This window comes from Pan troglodytes, chromosome 20, assembly GCF_028858775.2.
Source record: "Pan troglodytes isolate AG18354 chromosome 20, NHGRI_mPanTro3-v2.0_pri, whole genome shotgun sequence".
Taxonomy (NCBI): domain Eukaryota; kingdom Metazoa; phylum Chordata; class Mammalia; order Primates; family Hominidae; genus Pan; species Pan troglodytes.
The window spans coordinates 53,088,746-53,110,419 of record NC_072418.2 but is presented as its reverse complement, the minus strand read 5'-3'; the positions used below and the strand labels follow the sequence as shown (position 1 = coordinate 53,110,419).

At 50.9% G+C, this 21,674-nt stretch overlaps 1 protein-coding gene across 5 annotated transcripts in view; it reads right to left on the bottom strand.

Annotated features, from left to right (window-relative positions):
* Nucleotides 1-18,918, bottom strand: part of MYH14 (myosin heavy chain 14) — a 107,196-nt gene extending 88,278 nt beyond the window's left edge. For 4 of the 5 annotated variants that reach the window (XM_003316544.5, XM_003316543.6, XM_063802108.1 and 1 more), the window contains exons 1-3: nt 18,860-18,918; nt 11,821-12,228; nt 4,814-4,970 (exon numbers count right to left, since the gene is read on the bottom strand). In XM_003316544.5, coding sequence (XP_003316592.2) covers nt 4,814-4,970; nt 11,821-12,225 — 562 coding nt within the window. In that variant the 5' untranslated portion in view covers nt 12,226-12,228; nt 18,860-18,918. Of the gene's footprint in view, nt 1-4,813; nt 4,971-11,820; nt 12,229-16,972; nt 17,102-18,859 lie in introns of those variants that run through there. The other variant, XM_009436079.4, reaches the window with a different exon arrangement.
* Between the last annotated feature and the right edge of the window lie 2,756 nt (nt 18,919-21,674).

Below are 21,674 nucleotides of genomic sequence, written 5' to 3'. Positions count from 1 at the left end.
ACAGAAACCTACAATCAAATACCGATCAGCACTGGGAAGAAAATTAAATCAGTACTAGAATAAAGCAGTGGTTCTTTTTTTTTTTTTTTTTGAGACAGAGTCTCGCTCTGTCGCCCAGGCTGGAGTGCAGTGGCGCAATCTCGGCTCACTGCAAGCTCTGCCTCTCGGGTTCACGCCATTCTCCTGCCTCAACCTCCCGAGTACCTGGGACTAGAGGCGCCCACCACCACGCCCAGCTAATTTTTTGTATTTTAAGTAGAGACAGGGTTTCACTGTGTTAGCCAGGATGGTCTCGATCTCCTGACCTCGTGATCCACCCGCCTCGGCCTCCCAAAGTGCTGGGATTACAGGCGTGAGCCACTACGCCCGGCCGAAGCAGTGGTTCTTAAACGGGGGTAATTATGTCCTCCATTCCCGCCAGGAGACACCTGGCAATGTCTGGGAGACATTTTTGGTTATTACCCTGAGAGAGGAGAGTTCCATGGGCACTGAGTGGGTAGAGGCCGGGGTGCTGCTAAACATCCTACAATGACCAGGACAGCCTCCCACGACAAAGAATCATCCAGCCCCAAATGTCAGTAGAGCCAGGATTCCAAAACCCTGGTGTTAGGTAATAAGAATCGACTTGGGGGAAGGAGCAGGGAAGGCTTCTCAGTGGAGGTGGCATTTCAGGCAGAGGGCACAGCCGGGGAAAGGCTCTGAGTTAGAAATGTTTGAGAGACAGAAAGGCCAGTGAGGTTGGGGGATAGGGCAGAGATGGCGAGTGGTGGGATGGGTTTTAAAGCAGTGATTAGGCTGGACACAGTGGCTCATACCTGTAATCCCAGCACTTTGGGAGGCCGAGGCCAGCAGATCACCTGAGGTCAGGAGTTCAAGACCAGCCTGGGCAACATGGTGAAACCCCGTCTCTACTAAAAATACAAAAATTAGCCAGGCATGGTGGCGCCACCTATAATCCCCAGCTACTCAGGAGGCTGAGGCAGAAGAATCACTTGAACCCGGGAGGCGGAGGTTGCAGTAAGCCAAGATCGTGCCATTGCACTCCGGCCTGGGTGACAAGAGTGAGACTCCGTCTCTAAATAAATAAATAAATAAATAAAGCCATGATCAAAGGGTCTGAATGTTTTTTTAAGCAGGACAGGCATCCTCTGGGTGTCTTCAAGCCAGGGAGTAAGCTGCATCCAGTAGGACCTCAGACTTGGCAGCCTGGTATGGGGGACCATATGCACACAGGTTCACCGCCCGGCTGCCTCTCTGACTTGCTGCGTGACCTTGGGCCAGTCTCTGAGTTGCTTTGTGCCTCTGTTTTCCCATCTGAAAAATGGGGCTCAAAACAGCTGCCATCTCGCAGGGCTGTAGTCAGAACTCAGAATGCTCAAAATGCACTCAGCACAGTGCATGGCACAGGAGGAAATATAACACACAGTGTGACATACAGGGAGGCGGTGGTCAGGGGCCCTGGGTTCGAATCCCACCTCAGCATACACCCACCAGTGTGACCATGACTGTTTTGCTCTGTGTCTCAGTTTCCCCACCCAGAAATCAGGGACAAGGAGATAACCTATTTCATAGATTTGCTACGAGGTTAAATGAATTAATCCAGCAGAAACTGATAGACCTGCCAGGAGAAATAGATGAATCCACTATTCTACCTGGAGACTTCAGTATTCCCATTTGATACTCCCATTTAATATGCATATTAAATAAGCATATTAGGCCGGGCATGGTGGCTCATGCCTGTAATCCCAGCACTTTGGGAGGCTAAGGTAGGCGGATCACCTGAGGTCAGGAGTTCGAGACCAGCCCGGCCAACATGGTGAAACCTGGTCTCTACTAAAAATACAAAAATTAGCTGTGCACGGTGGCATGTGCCTGTAGTCCCAGCCACTCGGGAGGCTGAGGCAGGAGAATGGCTTGAACCCGGGAGGAGGTTGCAGCGAGCTAAGGTCATGCCACTGCACTCCAGCTTGGGTGACAGAGTGAGACTCTGTCTCAAAAAAAAAAATAAGCATAATATGTTTACAATATTATGCTATTTAATATACCATTTAATTTAATATGTTATACTATTTAACTTAACACGTTATTATACTTATTGAATATGCATATTAAATAGGTATAATTTATTAAATCAACATTACACTTATATAATAATAAAATAAATATAAAGTATAATAAAATAAAAATGAAGTATAATAAAAATAAAGTATAATAAAATAAAATACTTATTGAATATGCATATTAAATAAGCATAATATATTCACAATATTATACTATTTAATCAAATATATAAATTTAATAATTTGCTCATATTTAATATGCATATTCAATAAGTATAATATATTCATATTCAGGCCCTGAGGTAGGACTGAGTTAGGGATGTTTGACAGACAGGAAGGTGGGTGAGGCTGGGGTGCGGGACGGAAATGGCGAGCGGCACCAATGGGTTTCGAAGCCATGGTCGAAGGGTCTGAATGTTGTGTACTATTACATGGGGTTTTTCCTTTTTTAACAAAAACTTTTTAAATTTTCTTGTAGAGACAGGGTCTTATGTTGCCCAGGCTGGTCTTGAGCTCCTGAACTCAAGCAATTCTCCCGCCTCGGCCTCCCAAAGTGCTGGGATTACAGGTGTGAGCCACCGCCCCTGGCCTATTATATGTTATATGATGTAAATAGATATAATTTTAAAATGTTTAATAGCTATAAACAAAAAATACTAAATATCTATGAAAATAGATGATATATAGCAAATATATAATAAGGGCATTATATCTATAATAGATATTAATCATGTAATTCTGCCAGGACTGATCTATGTTGTCATGGTATGAATGGCAGCCCCTTGGATGAATACCCTTGTTCAGTGTACAACCTGCTCAGCTGTACACAACTGCCTTGACCTGCCATCTGTCTAAGGGGCTACATTTACCCCATGACAATGGAGATCAGATCTACAATTCAACGATAAATGTTGAATAAATGAATGAACACTCTGGGAATTACTGTCTCAAGGGAAATGTTCGTAGAAGCCCCACACCCAACCAATATTGTTCGGAGAAAGAGTGAACAAAGATCTTTAAAGAATCTCCATACTGTTTTCAGTAGTGGTTGTACAGTTTACATTCCACCAGCAGTGTAAAAGTGTTCCCGTTTCACCGTATCCACACCAACATGTTATTTTTTGATTTTTTAATTATGGAAAACAGTATGGAGATTACTTAAAGAACCAAAAGTAGATATATCATTTGATCCAGCAACCCCACTCTGGGGTATCCACCCAGAGGAAAAGAAGCTATTATATGAAAAAGACACTTGCACACACATGTTTATAGCAGCACAATTCACAATCACAAAAATATGGAACCAGACTAAATGCCCATCAACCAACGAGTAGATAAACTGTGATACATATATATATATATATATTCCATGGTGTGTATACACACACACACACATATATATCCCATGGTGTGTGTGTGTGTGTGTGTGTGTGTGTATACACACCATGGAATACTCATATATATATATATAGAGAGAGAGAGAGAGTATATATCCCTTGGTGTGTATATATATATATATATATATATATATATACACCATGGGATATATAGACACACATACACCATGGAATACTACTCAGCCATAAAAAGGAATGAAATAATGGCATTCACAGCAACCTGGATGAAATTGGAGACCATTATTGTAAGTGAGGTAACTCGGGAATGGAAAATCAAACATCGTATGTTCTCACTTGTAAGTGGGAGCTAAGTTCTGAGGATGCAAAAACATAAGAATGACACAACTGACTTTGGGGACTCAGGGTGAAGGGTGGTGGGGGTGGTGAGGGATAGATTACACATTGGGTGCAGTGTACACTGCTCCGATGGCAAGTGCACCAAAATCTCAGAAATCGCCACCAAAGAACTTTTCCATGCAACCAAACCCCGCCTGTTTCCCAAAAACTATTGAAATTAAAATTAAATTAATTTTTTTTTTGAGACAGAGTCTCCCTGTGTCGCCCAGGCTGGAGTGCAGTGGCACGATCTTGGCTCACTGCAAGCTCCGCCTCCCGGGTTCACGCCATTCTCCTGCCTCAGCCTCCCGAGTAGCTGGGACTACAGACGCCCGCCACCACGCCCGGCTAATTCTTTTTGTATTTTTAGTAGAGACGGGGTTTCACCGTGTTAGCCAGGATGGTCTCGATCTCCTGACCTTGTGATCCGCCCGCCTCAGCCTCCCAAAGTGCTGGGATTACAGGCGTGAGCCACCGCGCCTGGCCAAAAATAAATTAATTTATTTAAAAATTAAAAAGGAGGCCAGGCATGGTGGCTCATGCCTGTAATCCCAGAACTTTGGAAGGCCAAGGTGGGCAGATCACTTGAGGTTAGGAGTTTGAGACCAGCCTGGCCAACATGGTGAAACCCCATCTCTTAGCCAGGCGCGGTGGTGCACGCCTGTAGTCCCAGCCACTTGGGAGGCTGAGGCACGAGAATCACTTGAGCCCAGGAGGCAGAGGTTGCAGTGAGCCAAGATCATGCCACTGCACTCCAGCCTGGGTGACGGAGCAAGACTCCGTCTCAAAATAATAACAATAATAAAAGAGACGATGAACATGGAGACAGGTAAAAAGACTCCAGGACCTAGCACCTCACCCACTCAGGCCTCTACTTGTGCTCCCTCCAGTCCCCTAAGAAGCCCTACAGAGTCAAGTCTGCAAGCTGTCATTTGACCTGGACTCTGGCTTCCGGCAGCCCCAGGTCAGGCCCCTGTTGAAGAGCCGCCTCGCTGGCCTACAGCCCCACCCAGCACTCACCCTGCAGCATGCTCCGATAGGCCCCCTCGGTCACTGCGTACACGTGGGGTGGCACCTCATGGCGCTTCTTGCCCCGGTACATCTCCACAATGGCTTCTGTGTAGATGGGAAGCTGCTTGTACGGGTTGATGACCACACAGAAAAGGCCGGAGTACGTCTGCAGTGGGTGAGAGGGGAGAGGGTCTCAGATGGCTGCCCACGGCCTGAAAGGCGTCATGGGGCTGCTGAGCAGGTCGTGCACTGCACAAGGGCATCTGCACATGGTATGTCTACACCATAACAATGTAGATTTGAACGTTTGTTATGAGCATTTTCAGGCTGATGGTAGCAAAGAATCTTTCCAAATTGCACAAAGGCACTGTCTGGGTGAGGATTTGTCCTGAGAGAGAACAAGGCCTTTGCAGCCAGCCAGACTTGGGTCACAGCCTGTGGCTGCCTGGACTCACACAGGAAATGACCATGTGCGAGGTGACCGGTTGAGGCACTCTTTGTAGCAGCAGAAGACTAGAAACGACCTGAATGCACCTTCATATGACGCATTCCTACAAAGCTCTTGTATATAGACATGGGACTATCTTCAAATCAATATCAAGTAAAAGGAGGTGAGTTGAGGACTGCGTGAGGAGCTACCATTTGCATTAGAAAGGATGGAAGAGGAGGGCCGGGCACGGTGGCTCACGCCTGCAATCCCAGCACTTTGGGAGGCCGAGATGGGCGGATCACGAGGTCAGGAGTTTGAGCCCAGCCTGGCCAGCACGGTGAAACCCCATCTCTACTAAAAATACAAAAAAAAATTAGCCAGGTGTGGTGACACATGCCTGTAGTCCCAGCTACATGGGAGGCTGAGGCAGAAGAATTGTTTGAACCTGGCAGGCGGAGGTTGCAGTAAGCCAAGATTGCGCCACTGCACTCCAGCCTGGGCAACAGAGTGAGACTTTTCTCAAAAAAAAAAAAAAAAAAAAAAAAGAAAGGATGGAAGAGGAATCTTTTTATATATTTTTATATATTCATTTGAATATGCATGGACTATCTCTGGAAGGGTGCCTGTGGTATCTGCAATAACCGAAATGCAACAGGAACATATCTGCGGTTTCTAGTGATAATAGACACGTAACAGTCCTGCTGACATGACCATGCCTAGTCTTTTTTTTTTTTCCCTCTTTGAGACAGGGTCTTACTCTGTCACCCAGGCTGGAGTGCAGTGGTACAATCATGGCTCACTGCAGCCTCCACCTCCTAGACTAAAGCAATCCTCTCACCTCAGCCTTGAGAGTAGCTGGGATCACAAGTGTGTGTCAATCCACTAGGCTAATTTTTCTTATTTTTAGTAGAGACGGGGTCTCACTACGTTGCCCAGGCTGCTCTTGAATTCCTGGGCTCAACTAATTCTCCCACTACAGCCTCCCAAAGTGCCGGGATTACAGGCTTGAGCCACCGCACCCGGTGTATTTTTTTGTAGACACAGGGTCTCTCTGTGTTGCCCAGGCTGGTCTTGAACTCCTGACCTCAAGTGATCTGCCCACCTCAGCCTCCCAAAGTGCTGGGATTAGAGGTGTGAACCATCACACCCGGCCTCAGGACTCTGTAACAGTTTAAGAACAAATCCAGCTCACAAGGGTATCATGTAGGCAAGAGGGGCTCAACACTCACAGAAGCAGTTAAACATAGCTAGAGAGCTAGTTAGCCACTTAGCTAAACCAGCCAGAGAGCTAACTAGCCAAGCTATCTAAAGTTAGCTAGCTAAACTAGCCAGAGAATTACCTGCTTAGTGGCTTAGCTAGTTAGCTACTCTGGGCTTGTCGCTCGACTTTGAAGCCACCCGGGATTCAAATTCAGATGTGTTTTCTAGCTGTGTGTGATAAAGTAGGGTAACCTACTCTGCTAGTTACCCAGCTAGCTGGTTTCTAAGCTGGTTAGCAGCAGGACTATCTTTTTCTTTTGTTTTTTAGAAACAGGATCTCACTTTGTCACCCAGGCTGGAGTGCAGTGGCATGAACACAGCTCACTGCAGCCTCTACCTCCTGGGCTCAAACAATCCTCCCACCTCAGCCTCCCAAGCAGATGGGACCACAGGTATGCAACACCATGCTTGGCCAATTTTTTAAATTTTTACTTTTTGTAGAGATCAGGTCTCACTATGTTGCCCAGTCTGGTCTTGAACCCCTGGCTCAACTGATCCTCCCACCCCGGCATGCCTGGGATTACAGGCATGAGCCACTGTGCCCGGCCAGCAGAACTGTTTTAAGCTCCCAGGGAGCTTGAGCTTCTCAAGCACAGTAGGGTGTGGCCACCACAGGCTGCCTGGTCCCAGGTGCCAACCTTCTAACGGTGGGAGGGTGGGTGGCCTGGGTGGCCAGCCAGGAGCAGAACAACCGGTTTGCTGGGTGTCTGCCCTCCCTGCCTGAAAGGGCTGCTCCAGGAGCTCCCCCCAGCTCTCAGAGGGTGGGGCGGCCGGACCACATTCCCTGGGAGGGTATCTCATGGCTGCCGGCGCCCCGGCCCCCACTCCTGGCTGGCGGAGGAACCCACTCCCCATGCCACCCTCCCACCCCAGCCCCTCCTGCCAGCCACACCTTGTTTCCAGGGCGACACCCTGGGAACGGAAACCTGAGCTGGTCAACAAGGCTAGGGGGGAAGAACAAAGGCTGGTGCACCCCCACAGGGTGGGAGACAGCTGGGGAAGCCCTCCTGGAAGGGTCAGGAATGGCTGCTCCAGCCCTCGGGGCTCTGAAGACAGACCTGCCCCCCGCTCCCCTCAGCCTGGTGACTTTCCCCATAGTCTCAGTTTCCTCCTTGGGAAACCGAGGGCGACACTCCCCACCTCATTACAAAGGCTGTGGGGATTAGGGGAGATCATGGATAAAAACCAGCCAGGCCGAGGCGGGGCCATGCAACACACGCCAGATATGGGTCTGGAGACTCTTACATCATTCATCCTACCTGGGAGCCCTAGGCTAACTCGGAATTTTTTGGACAGGGGCAGGTGGGACAGAGTCTGGCTCTGTCGCCCAGGCTGGAGTGTAGTGGCACAATCCTGGCTCACTGCAGCCTCAAACTCTCAGGCTCATCACTCAGACTTTGAAGCCATCCAGTGTTCAAATTCAGATGCAGCATTTTTGAGCTGTGTGTGAATTTGAATGAAGGATGTGTCCTCTCTAAACCTCAGTTTCCAGCCCTGGAAAATGCGGCTTTTAACCCATCACCTAGAAGTGTTCTGAGTGTGAAATCACATAATGCATCTTCCGTGTTTCTCAGAGCGGGGTGTTCTACAAAGGGGTTCCCTCCCTGCCCCAAGGGTCCCAGGAAAGGGACTGAGACTCTTAGCAACTCAAAGCCAAACAGCCTATTAGTGGCAGAAACTGGCTTTCTGGAGCCCTGGATGTCCCACTTTTCACTGGACAACACCACCATCCCCATCATCAGTTGGTCAGTCAACAAACATGTACTAAGCACAGGTCTTAAATAGGGCAGAGTTTGAATCACACCTGTAACATTTTCAGGCCAGGTGGCTCCAGCAAGCAACCTTTCAGGGTCTCAGTGTCTTTAGCTAATGGGGACAGAAATAGTGCTTCCTACATAAGGTGCCTGGGAGTCATCCACAAGTTCATGTGGCATGCAGAGGGTTTAATGTGAACCCCAGCTGGGCACAGCAGTGGCTCAAGCCTGTAAATTCAGCAGTTTGAGAGGCCCAGGCAAGAGGATCACTTGAGTCCAGGAGTTTGAGACTAGCCTGGGTAACATTGTGAAACACTGTCTCTACAACAAATTAAAAAATCAGCCAGGCTTGGTGGTATGTGCCTGTAGTCCCAGCTACTTAGGAGGCTGAGGCAGGAGGATCACTTGAGCCCAGGAGGTTGAGCTGTAGTGAGCTGTAAGCATGCCATTGCACTCCAGCCTGTGTGACAGAGCAAGGCTATGTCTAAAACAAACAAACAAACAAAAAACAGAACATGGACCTTGAAACACTGCATGCTCAATATTTTAGCCACTATCAGCTTCTGTTGGGCGAATGGCTTCCCCTCTCCAAGCTGTGGGAAAAAGAGGGTGATAATCCCTACCTCACAACCTTATGTGGATGGGGAGGGGGTCAATAAGATCATATTGGAAAGAAATTTAGAACAACACCCAGCAGAGAAAGCAGGTACTCACTAAGTGCTAATGATCTTTATTAAGACCCAATGTGCTTCCTGTCTGGAATTCTAGAATCTTCTCTCTCACATTCATTTCTTAGGCCCCAAAAGTCTGGCTCCCTGGCCACCACCTTAGCTCAGGCCCTACCACTTTTTCTCCTGAACTTTCTGAATAATCTTCCTAGTGCAATGGCTAGGACCTGGGGTCTGCAGTCACAGTGACCTGGTTTCAAGTTCTAGCTTAGCTGGTTCCTAGTTGTGGGGCTTATGTTCAAATCCTGCCCCCTAGTCTGAGGCTCAGCTTCCCCACCTGCAGAGTGGGGATGACAGCAGATACCTTACAAGGTTGCTGGGAGCGCTCAGAGTATTTATTAAAAGGCAAAGAGTGGCCGGATGCGGTGGCTCACCCCTGTAATCCCAGCACTTTGATAGGCTGAGTTGGGCGGATCACTTGAGCTCAGATGTTCGAGCTCTGACAAACATGGTGAAACCCCAACTCTACTAAAAATACAAAAATTAGCTGGGCCTGGTGGCAGGCGCCTGTAGTCCCAGCTACTCAGGAGGCTGAGGCAAGAGAGTTGCTTGAACCCAGGAGGTGAAGGCTGCAGTAAGCCAAGATCATGCTGCTGCACTGCAGCCTGGGCAACAGAGTGAGACCCTGTCTCAAAATATATATATAAATGAATAAAAGGCAACTAGTGGATCCATGTTTTGGATGTCATCCTGATGTCTGTGGCCTTGGGTGAGATGTGGGGGAGTGGATCATGTAGAGGCCTCTTTTCCAGGGCTAGTAAAGGTGTTTGAGGATTTGGAAAGGGCCAGTGCAGACTGGAGAAGACACCAACCCCATGCAGGGTCCGACATCCCTCGATTCAAATTCCACACCTGCCACCACAAGCTGAGGGACCCTGAGCCAGCCACTGCTTATCTCAGAGCCTCGATCTCCAAGTAGGAGTGAGACTTCACAAAAATATTCTAATCTTCCGCTTTGTGAACCTCAGAGGGGTAGATGTTGGAGCAAAGCTGTGAGACCCCACCAGTCTAAGCTAGAGTTTGGAGCATGACTCTGGAACCAGCTGCCTGGGTTCAAATCCTGGCATGATTCCTTCATGGCTGTGGGTCACTTAACATTCCTGAACATCAGGTGATATCAGCAGCCCCTGGCCCAGAGGGAAGCTGATAACTCACATGCCGCACTTAGAACAGTGCTTGGCACATCACGAGTGCTCGATTAAATATTTGCTAGCCTCCTCTTATTATTATTTTTCATTATGATTGTCCACATTCCTTGTCAATGTCTCTAATCCTGTTTGCTCTTTTGTTAAATGAAATTAATAACCCCTTGGCTGCCCATTAGAACCTCCTTGGAAGCTTATTAAAAATACCAATGTTCATGTCACAGCCCCAGAGAGCTTGATTGAAAGTTCTGGGGTGGGGCTCCGTCACTGGTATTTTCTAAGAATTCCCCAAATGATTCTACCATAGAGGTGGGGTTAAGAACCACTGCTCTACCCCATCCATTTGCTGTAAAGAGTTTTAAAAACGCAACGAACATCCAATGCTTAGCACAGACGTGAGAAGACTACCATAGTCAACCTAAGTATCATCAATCCCTTCTCAATGGGTTTTTGTATTGTTTTGTTTTGTTTGAGACAGGGTCTTGATTTGTTACCCAGGCTGGAGTACAGTAGCGCCATCACAGCTCACTGCAGCCTCCACCTTCAGGGCTCAGGTGATTCTTCCACCTTAGCCTCCCAAGTAACTGGGACTACAAGAGTGTGCCACCATGCCCAGCTAATTTTTTGTATTTTTTGTATTTTTTTTTGCAGGGATGGGGTTTTGCCATGCCCAGGATGGTCTCGAACTCCTGGGCTCAAGCAATCCACCCACCTCGGCCTCTCAAAGTACTGAGATTACAGGCATGAGCCACCATTCCCAGCCCCATCTCAATCTTAAGAGGCACCACAGCAAAGGGAGAATGCCTGGGACCAGACTAGCTGGCTCTGTCAGGTCTAATTGTGTGACCTTGAACTCTCTGTGCCTCAGTTTTCTTACCTGTAAAATGAAGATCAGATGCTTTATAATTCTGAAAATCTACAGAGGCAATGTATTGTAGAAAGCTTGGACGAATGCTTGGTAAATGTTTAACAAATGTTCATTTTTATTGTTATTAACTCTCTCTGGGCCTCATTTGCCTCTTAGGTAAAATGGTAATAATAATAGACTCTATCTTTCCTATGGTGAGATTGAATGAATTAATAGATAGGCATTTAGCACAGAGCCTAGCATATGGTTTTTGCTTTTTGTCTTTTTTTGAGACGGGTCTTGTGCTGTCACCCAGGCTGGAGTGCAGTGGTATCATCATAGCTCACTGCAGCCTTGACCTCCCGGGCTCAAGTGATCCTCCTGCCTCAGTCTTCCTGGAAGCTGAGACTAAAGGCACGGGCCACCACCACACCTGGCTAATTTATCTTTTTTTAAGAGATAGGGTCTCGTTTTGTTGCCCAGGCTGGTCTTGAACCTCAAGCAACATATTTCTATACTCAGTGATTCACATTAATGATTGTCACACATCTGTTTCTGTTCCTTAAAACTCGGGATGAGCTATATCTGAGAAATTGGAACGTTTTATACTTTAGGAAAATAATACAGTTTATCTACCATATGTATCATGCGATGTCCCCAGTAGGTTCCGAGACTATCCTAGTAATCCAACAATTCATAATTTGGCAACCATGTAAGTGTAGGAACAGTCACGGGACATGGGATACAGATGATAAACAGCCTCGAGTTCATGCAGGGGAGCCGGGTTGTGGACCTGGCTCCCCAACCGGCAGCAACTCCGCCGCGCGCGCCCCCCAGCAGGAGCCCACTCACGTAGATGAGGCCGGAGTAGTACCGCTCCCGGAGGTTGTGCAGGACCGAGGCCTCGTTGAGGCAGGTCAGCTCGGCCATGTCCTCGGCCTTGCTGAACTTGGGCGGGTTCATGCGCTGGATCTGGTCCCGCGGCAGTCGCAGCCGCCTTCCGCTCTCCGCCAGCTCCACCTCCGCCTCCTCCTCGCCTTCGTCCCGCAGCGCCGCCGCCTCGAACCCGTGAAGCTCCGAAGGCACCCACACGAGACGCCGGGCCGTCCACTCCACCTGCGGGGAGGTGCCCGAGCCAGGCCCGCCACCCGCGCTGGGCCCGCGGGACGTGAACAGGAACGGCTGGGCCGCCTCGGGCACTGGGCCCGGCCTGGGGGGCGCCTTCCGCCCGGGCACCGACATGGTCACGGCTGCCATGGTCTGCAGGGGCAAAGAAAGAGGGTGGGGGTCAGATGGGGCTCCGTCCCCCGGGCCTCCCTTCCCTACCCCAAATTCCCCAGGCAGCCACCTCTGCCTTCCTTTACCAGACCTCTTGCCATACTTCTGCAAAGTGGGTTAACAGACCCAGCTTACTCATCTCATTCATTCACCTCTCTAGGCACTCATTCATTCTTTAATAAGCTAGGCTGTGAACCAGGCTCAGAGGGTCAGTTCTTTTTTTTTTTTTTTTTTGAGATGGAGTCTCGCTTGTTGCCCAGGCTGGAGTGCAATGGCGTGATCTCAGCTCACTGCAACCTCGGCATCCGGGGTTCAAGTGATTCTCCTGCCTCAGCCTCCCAAGTAGCTGGGATTACAGGCATCTGCCACCACGCCCAATTAATTTTTGTATTTTTAGTAGAGACAGGGTTTCACCATGTTGGCCAGGCTGGTCTCGAACTCCTGACCTCAGGTGATCCGCCCACCTCGGCCTCCCAAAGTGCTGGGATTATAGGCATGAGCCACCACACCCGGCCCCGGCTAATTATTTTCTTTTTTTTTTTTTTAAGATGGAGTCTCACTCTGTCGCCCAGGCTGGAGTGCAGTGGCGCGATCTCGGCTCACTGCAAGCTCCGCCTCCTGGGTTCACTCCATTCTCCTGCCTCAGCCTCCTGAGTAGCTGGGACTACAGGCGCCTGCCACCATACCCGGCTATTTTTTTGTATTTTTAGTAGAGACGGCGTTTCACCGTGTTATCCAGGTTGGTCTCGATCCCCTGACCTGGTGATCCGCCCGCCTCGGCCTCCCAAAGTGCTGGGATTACAGGTGTGAGCCACCGTGCCTGGCCAATTATTTTCAATTTTTGTAGAAATGAGGGTCTCACTATGTTGTCCAGGCAGGTCTTGAACTCCTGACCTCAGGTGATCCACCCTCTTCACCCTCCCAAAGTGCTGGGATTGCAGGCGTGAGCCACCACTCCTGGCCAGGCTCAGTTCTGGGCACTGACAATGGAGCAACAGACAAGCTGGAAGAAGACGCCTGCCTCCAAAAGTTTACTTTCTAGCCCCGGGCTGTCCACTGCAGAAGCCACCGCCACCTGTGCACTAGCGGGTACTTGCAATGTGGCATGTGTCACTGAGGAAACACATTTTCAATTTCATTCATTTAAATTCAATCTATTTTATTTTATTTTGAGATGGGGTTTCACTCCGTTGCTCAGGCTGGAGTGCAGTGGTACAATCATGGCTCACCACATCCTCGACTTCCCAGCCTCAGGTGATTCATGTCTGAAATTTATTAATTAAAAAATAAGTGTATTAACAGGCATGCCACCATGCCTACTAATTTTTAAATTTGTTTTGTAGAGACAGGGTCTTCTATGTTGCCCAGACTGGTCTCAAACTCCTGGGCTCAAGCGATCCTCCTGCCTTGGCTCCCCAAAGTACTGGGATTACAGGTGTGAGCCACCGAGCCCCATCTTAAAATTTAAATATAAATATCCCCATCTGGAGTTCTAAGTGTAAGATACACACCAGATTTCCAAGACTTAGTACAACAAAAAGATAGTTTGCTGAGATTTTAAATATTTGATGACATGCTGAAATGATAATAGTTTCAATCTACTGGGTTAAATAAATCATTAAACTAATGTTACCCATTCCTTTTTTACTTTTATCATTAAATGTGGCTACTAGAAAATGTTACATTACACATCTGGCCTGTATTATATTGCTATTGGACAGAGCTGCTGTAATCCCAGGAGACAGATAAAAAGATTAAAAATGTAAATTAGATAGTATGGTTTTTGTTTTTTAAAAATTCTCTCTCTCTGTTTTTTATTTTTTTACAGAAACCAAATATAGTATGTTTGGTGGGTTTTTTGGGTTTTTTTGTTTGTTTGTTTGTTTGTTTTTGTTTTTTGAGACAGAGTCTTGCTCTGTCACCCAGGCTGGAGTGCAGTGGCTTGATCTTGGCTCACTGCAACCTCTGCCTCCCGGTTTCAAGAGATTCTCCTGCCTCAGCCTCCCAAGTAGCTGGGATTACAGGCGCATGCCTCTATGCCTGGCTAATTTTTGTATTTTTAGTAGAGATGGGGTTTCACCATGTTGGCCAGGCTGGTCTCAAACTCCTAACCTCAGGTGATCCGCCCGCCTGGGCCTCCCAAAGTGCTGGGATTACAGGCACGAGCCACCGTGCCCGGCCAGATAGTATGTAAAATGGTGATAAATGCTAAGGGGAGGAATAAACCAGGGGACAGGAAATGTTAGGGTTGAGGATGTTGAAGTTTTCGTTAGGGTGGCCAGGGAGGGCCTCTCTGGTGTGGCATTTAAATGAAGACCCAAGGGAGATGACAGGAGCGAGCAAGGGGGTTGTTGAGAGAAAAATCATTCCAGACAGCAGTGCAAAGGTCCTGGGGCCACAGTGCATCTGTGTGGCTGTGTCACTGTGAGGTAGGCAGCATGGCTAGAGCCAGGATCGAGGGGCAGAGGGTGGGAGGGGATGTAAGAGAGGGGACAAAAGGTACAACCTTGCTTTTACTCTAAGATATGAGCCCAGGGTGGGAATTGACCTGATTTTTGTCATTCAGGTTCCCTGACCACCTCTGGTCACGCCTATCTCATGCCTGCAGAATAGACTCGAATCTCACTGCTTCAGTGAACAATTCCTTCCTTCTCTGGAACCTGGCTCCTTCTCCATAAAATGGGGAGACTGGCCCCATTCATTCAACTCTCTGAGGACTTTCAAGTACGAGACTCCGCCCCGAGTGGGCCTGAGGACCCAGAGAAGAGTAGGTTGGGAGCCCTGCCTGGAGGAGCTCCTGGCCTAGGGGTGGATCCAGCTCCAGCTATCTCGGAGGCAACCAGGTGCTGGGGGAACTAGAATGTGTTAGGCCCCTCCCACCATCCAGGGGGCCATGGGCAGTAGTGGCAATTCCAACGCGGTCCAAGCACCAGGCAGGAAAAATATTCTCCCTATCCTGCGTGGCCCCCTCCTGCTAAAGAAGTCTGCCCCTAGTCTCTCTCTCTCTCTCTCTCTCTCTCTTTCTCTCTCTCTCTCTCTCTCTCGCGCTCTCTTTTTTTTCTTAGAGATAGGTCTCGCTCTATTGCCCAGGCTGGAGTTGGAGTGCAGTGGCACAATCACAGTTCACTGCAGCTTCAACTCCTGTGTTCAAGTGATCCTCCCACTTCAGCCTCCTCAGTCGCTGGGACCACAGGTGCGCACCATCAGGCCCAGCCTTTTTTTTTTCTGGTAGAAACAGGGTCTCCCTATGTTACCCAGGCTGATCTCAAACTCCTGGGCTCAAGTGATCCTCCTGCTTTGGCCTCCACAGTGCTGGGATTACAGACATGAGCCACCATGCCCGGCCCCTACTCTCATCCACTGCCTCAAATGTCCCCATCACTGCCCCTCCACATCAGTCACAGAAACAGTGGGAGATTTCTGTCTCCCCAACAGCAGGACTTCACCTCTGCCCGATAGACCTATATGCAACTGCCGTCCCCACCTCGCTCCCACATACCCCTGGAGAAGTCCTTCTAAACGCCCAGCTGCCCTGGAGGCACCCCTGGATCTGGTCCCAGCAGACTCCTGCCTTTCCCTCAAGCCTCTCCCACGGGAATCTCAGCTCCGCTGCGAGGACCCACTTCCTCCCAGACCCTCCCCTCCCATCCCCAAGCCCAGCAGCTCCAGCTTCCAGTGACTCTTGGCCCTGAGGCTCTCAGGCCTCAAACGCTGGACCCTTGCACTCTGAAGGCAGCAGGGAGTTTCTCCACCCCGTGGCCCCCAAATCGTCAAGGCTCACCCCAGACCTCCAGTGTGACCTGGATACACCGGACCCAAACTCCATCCCTGGGACTTTACCCTCACCCCCACCCACCCCACCCCACCCCATCCACTTCCTCTCCAGCCCTGTGGCCTTTGACCAGGAAGGGTTTCAGAGTTTTTGCAATCACCCTATGCCCTATGCCTCTCCTTCCTGGAGCCAAGAGTCCAAGCCCCCAGCCCTTTCCTTCCCCAGGCTGAGGAGTCCGAGCTCCCAGCCTCCTCCTCTCCCAGGACCCAGGAGTCTGAGCCCCCAGCCCCCTCCTCCTATGGATTGGGAAGTGCAGGCCCCCTCACCTCACTGCAGCCGGGCTAGAGGTGAGGATGCTGAGTTCTGAAGATGGATCACAGCCCTGATGGGGCGGGCAGGGCCTGCAGGCCTTGGCTCCAAGTGGCCGAGCCTCTCTGACTGCCCTACCCTTCCTCAACCAGCAGGAACACTCTGCCAGGGCTAATTACTGTCACCTGGGCAGGTGAAAGCACCTGCCCTGGGAGGGGCCGAGACTGCTGGGCTTGAAAAAGAAAAGCAGCCAGGGATCCGCCCTGGGGCAGAGGTTGGGGCCCTTGGCATCCAGCCGTCTGACCCTGGCTTCTAGCGCTGGGTTTCCGGAGTCCCAGTACTCAATGCCCTCCTGTCTCAGACCCAGGAGTTCAGGCCCCCAGCCCCTTCTCCTACAGACCCCAGAATCCGGGCTTGCAGCCCCCTCCTCCCCTAAGACCCCAGCTCTGCAGTCCTGGCCCCAGTCCTTTCCTCCCCCAGGACCCAGAAGAAGTTCGGGCTCGCGGCGCAGTCCTTCCTCAGACCTGGGACAGCCGGCCCCCAAGGCCCCTTCTCAGATCCAGGAGTCTGAGAGCCCCGTACCCATTCCCCTGGACCCAAGCGCCTGTGTCGCCGCCCCCTCAACTCGCAGATCCTCGGGGCTACCTGGGGGCGCCGACCGGAGCGGGGAGATGGGGTGAGGGCGCGGGAATCCCCGTTCTCTTCAGGTGCGGCGACCTCCGCGGTCCAGCGCAGGGCGGGGCCCCGTCGCGTCACAGGGCGGGAGCCCGGCTCTGATGTCACCCAGCACCTGCCCGGCTGGGAACGGGGCGGGCCTGGAGCTTCAGGGCCTCTGACGGGGGCCGGGGGAAGGCGGGGGTTGAGCCTGTTGCCAGGTGGGCGGCGGCGGCGGCGGCGCCAGGGCTCCTCCCCCTTATGGAGGGCAAAGGTCGAGGGCCCGCCGCGGAGAAGGCTGAGGATTCCCGGGATTCAAACCCCGCTGGAGCTTCCTGGGCCTCAGCTTTCCCTGCTGTGCATTGCGGCCAGTGAAATTAATAAAACGACGCTCAGAAAGTTCCCCAGCCCCGTGCTTCATCATTAATCTCCCTGAGCCTCAGTTTCCCAACTGCGGGAAGGGAACAACAAAATCTATAGACAGTAAGAGTACCAAAGAAGAGGACAATGGTATTCTGTCCTGAGCTTCAGTCTCGGGAGTGAAATAAAGACTACATGGTGATAAGAGTACCTACTATGTGTCGGGTATTTTCTCCTCTTAGAACAGCTCTTTGAGATCATAAAATGATTTAAAAAAAAAAAAAAAAAAGAGGGAGAGACAGGGTCTCTCTCTGTTGCCCAGCTTGGAGTGCAATGCCACGATCATGGCTCACTGCAGCCTTGACCTCCTGGGCTCAAGCGATCCTCCCTGCTCAGCCTCCCGAGTAGCTGGGACAGCAGGGTCATGCCACCACGCCCGGCTAACTCTTTTACTTTTTGTAGAGACGAAGTCTCGCTGTGTTGCCCAAGCTGGTCTCGAACTCCTGGGCTCAAGCGATTCTTTCGCCTCCACCTCCCAAAGTGCTGGGATTACAGGCCTGAGCCACTGCGCCCGGCCTAGAATAATCTCAACAACCAATGACATAGGGGTGATCAGCATGTCCATTTCTCTGATGTGGAAACTGAGGCAGGAAGGGTCAAAGTAAGGCACTCAAGATCACACAGCGTAAGAGGGAGGTCTGGAATTCAAGCCTATACCGTTTTCTGCCATTCTAAAGGAGGGGGTCTGGAAAGAACTTGTAGCAGGTCCCTAAAGACATGAATTTCTGCGTCCCAGTTGGTGATTACTACCAACCTGTTTCCCCATCTATGCCACAGGGACCACCGCTTTCCTTAGGGGACTCCTGTGGGACTGAAAAGGTTAAAGGACCCAGCACACAGTTGGTCTCCGGAGTGTTCTTCTCCACCAGGTCCCCCTGCAGTCACCAATTCGGCCCAGTCTCAGCCTTCCCCTCTCTGTATAATGGGTACAATATAACTCACCTCGAGTCAACACGATAAGGAAAGGAAATTTTTTAGTTATAAAAAATAAAAGCGTCCAAGTACATCATAGGTTCTCAAATATGTCCTTCCCTACCCCTCCGCCTCTTCCAGTCACGACCCCTCTCTCTGGCCTCCGATTCTGACACGTGAGAACAGAGACATGTCATGCTGGGGGCGGGGGACTGGAGGCGATGACTCAGGTATTAAAGCGGCCGAGGTTCCAAAGACAGCCTCAGTTTCCCCTTCTGCGGAACAGGCCCGGGGCTGCCAGCGAGGACCCCGACCAGGCCTCGCACACGGCGGCAACTGGAGTTGGGGGAGTGTAGACGTCCCGCCCCCCCATCTCCCTCGCCGCCGTCCCGCTGCGCGCCCAAGGTGAGTGTCCGCGTCACCTCCCCGCCGTCCCCGGCCGCCTGCCCGGGCTCCCGGGCCCCGATCGCAGCCCCCAGGCTCCAGCTTCCCCTGGCTCAGTCCCGTTCTGCCGCCCCCGGAGGGCTGCCGGCCCCGGGCACTCACCGGCTTCCAGGGCCGTCCCGAGGCTTCGGCCTGGGGAGAAAGAGGGGCGTGTCCGCCAGGACAGCCCCGCCCCCAAGAGCGCAGCAGAGGCCAATCGGCGCCCGCTGCGGCAAGCTACGGCCCCGCCCCTGGGGGACGGGAGCCGCCAATCAAAAAGAGCGGCTGGCGGGCTGGGCCAATCAGAAGTTGTCGAAGGGTGCCAGCCGTGGGAAAAGAACGCGGCCCGGGCGCGGAGCTAGGCGGCGCGGTCGGGGGTGGAAGCCGAGGCCTGATGGGCACGGGGCGCCACCAATAGCGAGGCGCGGGGGGCGGCCGGGGGCGGGAGGCCCAAGGGGCCAGGGTGAATGGGCCGCTTTGTGCGCAAGGCATGAATGGGGGCCTTTGTAAGGGCCGGCGTGGGGGGGCCGACCGAAGGCCGGAATGCCTGGGTCCCCCGGGACCCGGCGGGCAGGAGAGACAGGAGAGAGAATTCACTTTTGTCGAACGTAGACCATGTACCAGGCACCCTCCCAGGCTCTCACCCACCAGGGAGGTGTGGGCCGTGATACTATCGGAATAACAATGATCGTTTATCAAGCACCCCGATGTAGACCGGGAGCTGTGCTAAGCGCCTTACCTGCATGATCTCATTTAATCCTTACAACGAAGCCCTTGAAATTGGTGCTATTAAGATCTTCATCTTCTAGATGAGGTAACCCCAAGCTTAGAAAGAGGGTGTTAATTGCAGAAAGTCACAGAGCTGGCCGATGGCAGAGCAAGGACTCAGATCCAACCAGAAGTTGTGCTTTTAACCGCCATGCTATGCCCAAACGTGGTAATGATTCCCCATTTACAATTTACAGATGGGAAAACTGAGGCTCAGGAGAGCCAAAAGACTTCCCAAGGTTGGAAGGGTGCCGTGGCTCACACCTGTAATCCCAACACTTTGGGAGGCCAGGGTGGGAGGATCACTTGAGCCCAGGAGGTCAAGACCAGCCTGGGCAACAGGCCCCATCTCTATTTAAAAGGAAAATAAAAAGAGCCAAGGGCACAAAGGAATGGCTCCACTGAACCCGAGGTGGCCTGCCAGCCTGGCTCGGCTGCTCAGCAGCTGTGTGGGCTCAGGCCAGTTGCTGGACTTTTTTGAGATTCCATTTATTTCTGCACTCGTAAAATGGGAGTGATGGACTGTCTGCCTTCACCCTTGCTCTCCCTACAGTCTACTCTATTCAGATGGGGCCTTTCCTCTGTTCAGAGCCTTCCATGGCTCCCATTTCACTCAGTAAAAGTCTAAGTACTCACCATGGCCAATGAGGTCCTGCGGGATGTGGCTGGCCCTTTTGCTCTCTCTGATCTCACTCCCAGGCCCTCCCCTTCATACTGCTCCAGCTACACTGGCTCAATTTCTCAAACCAGAAGGCCTGGTGCTGCCCCAAGGCCTTTGCATTCTCTGTTGGGTCCACCAGGAATGCTCTTCCCCAGGTTTTGCATGACAACCTCCCTCCCACATCATCCGTTCTGCTCCAATATCACCTCTTCCAAGAGGCCTTTCCTGGCCATCCTATATAAGACAGTTCCTCTCATCACTCTCTCTCGTTTAACCCCGCTTTGCTTTTTCTCATAGCACTGGGAGTGTTTGCTAATTTATCTGTTTATCATCTGTCTCCTCACTAGAATTTAAGTCCCACGAGGACAAAGATCTTTATTTTGTTCAGTGCCGAATCCTCAGTGCCTGGCACACAGTAGGTGTTTAATAAGTGTTTGTTGAGTAAATGGTAATGAGTGCTTGTATTGAGTGGATTAAGTGAATTAGTGCCTACAAAGCTTAGTACAGTCCTGGCACCAGGGAAAAGGCTGAATAAGAAAGTACTGGCCAGGAGCGGTGGCTCACGCCTCTAATTCCAGCACTTTGGGAAGCTGAGGCAGGCAGATCACTTGAAGTCAGGAGTTCGAGAGCAGCCTGGCCAACATGGTGAAACCCCGTCTCTACTAAAAATACAAAAATTATCCAGGCATAGTGGCCCACGCCTGTAATCCCAGCTTTTCGGGAGGCTGAGGCAGGAGAATCACTGGAACTCAGGAGGCGGAGGTTGCAGTGAGCGGAGATAGCACCACTGCACTCCAGCCTGGGTGGCAGAGTGATTCCATCTCAAAAAAAAAAGAAAGAAAGAAAGAAAAGAAAAAGAAAATACTGATTATCATGACTATTGTCATTTATTGTCCTACAAACAGCATGCAGGAGAGAAACTATATACATACGAAATCTAGCGTACGAGCAAGAAGCCAAAGAAATATGAAAGGAAAAGTTGGGAGATAAGAGATGGGCAGAAAAGAGACAAGAGAAGCTGGAGTTGGGTGCTGAGGGCAGACACAGATTCAAGCATCCAACTCCCAATGCACTTGCTCAGCAACAGCAAAGGTGAATCACAGGACCATCCCTGTGGTCATAGTGTCAAGATTGCCATGGCTTTGAGATTGCCACAGCCACCTTCCACTTCTTTGCAGATGGGGAAACAACATGCTGGGGAGAAAAGGACCTTTCTGAGAGTACTCGCAGTGATAACACAGCTCACGGTTGTGAGGTCTGATTGTGTGCTGGAAACATGACTGTCATTATGTCAGTGCATCCTCATGCCAGCCCCGTGAGGCTGGCATGGTCATTACCCCACTTTATAGGCCAGCAACATGTCCAGGGTCTCCTGACTACTGCTAATGGCGGATCTGGGCTCCAATTCCTAGGAAACAGGCCCCTGAAGGCATCTGTCTTAACCAAGACAGAGCTGAGGGCTCCTGTCACTCTGGCTGGAGTGTTCTCCATGGAAACATCCTACAGTAA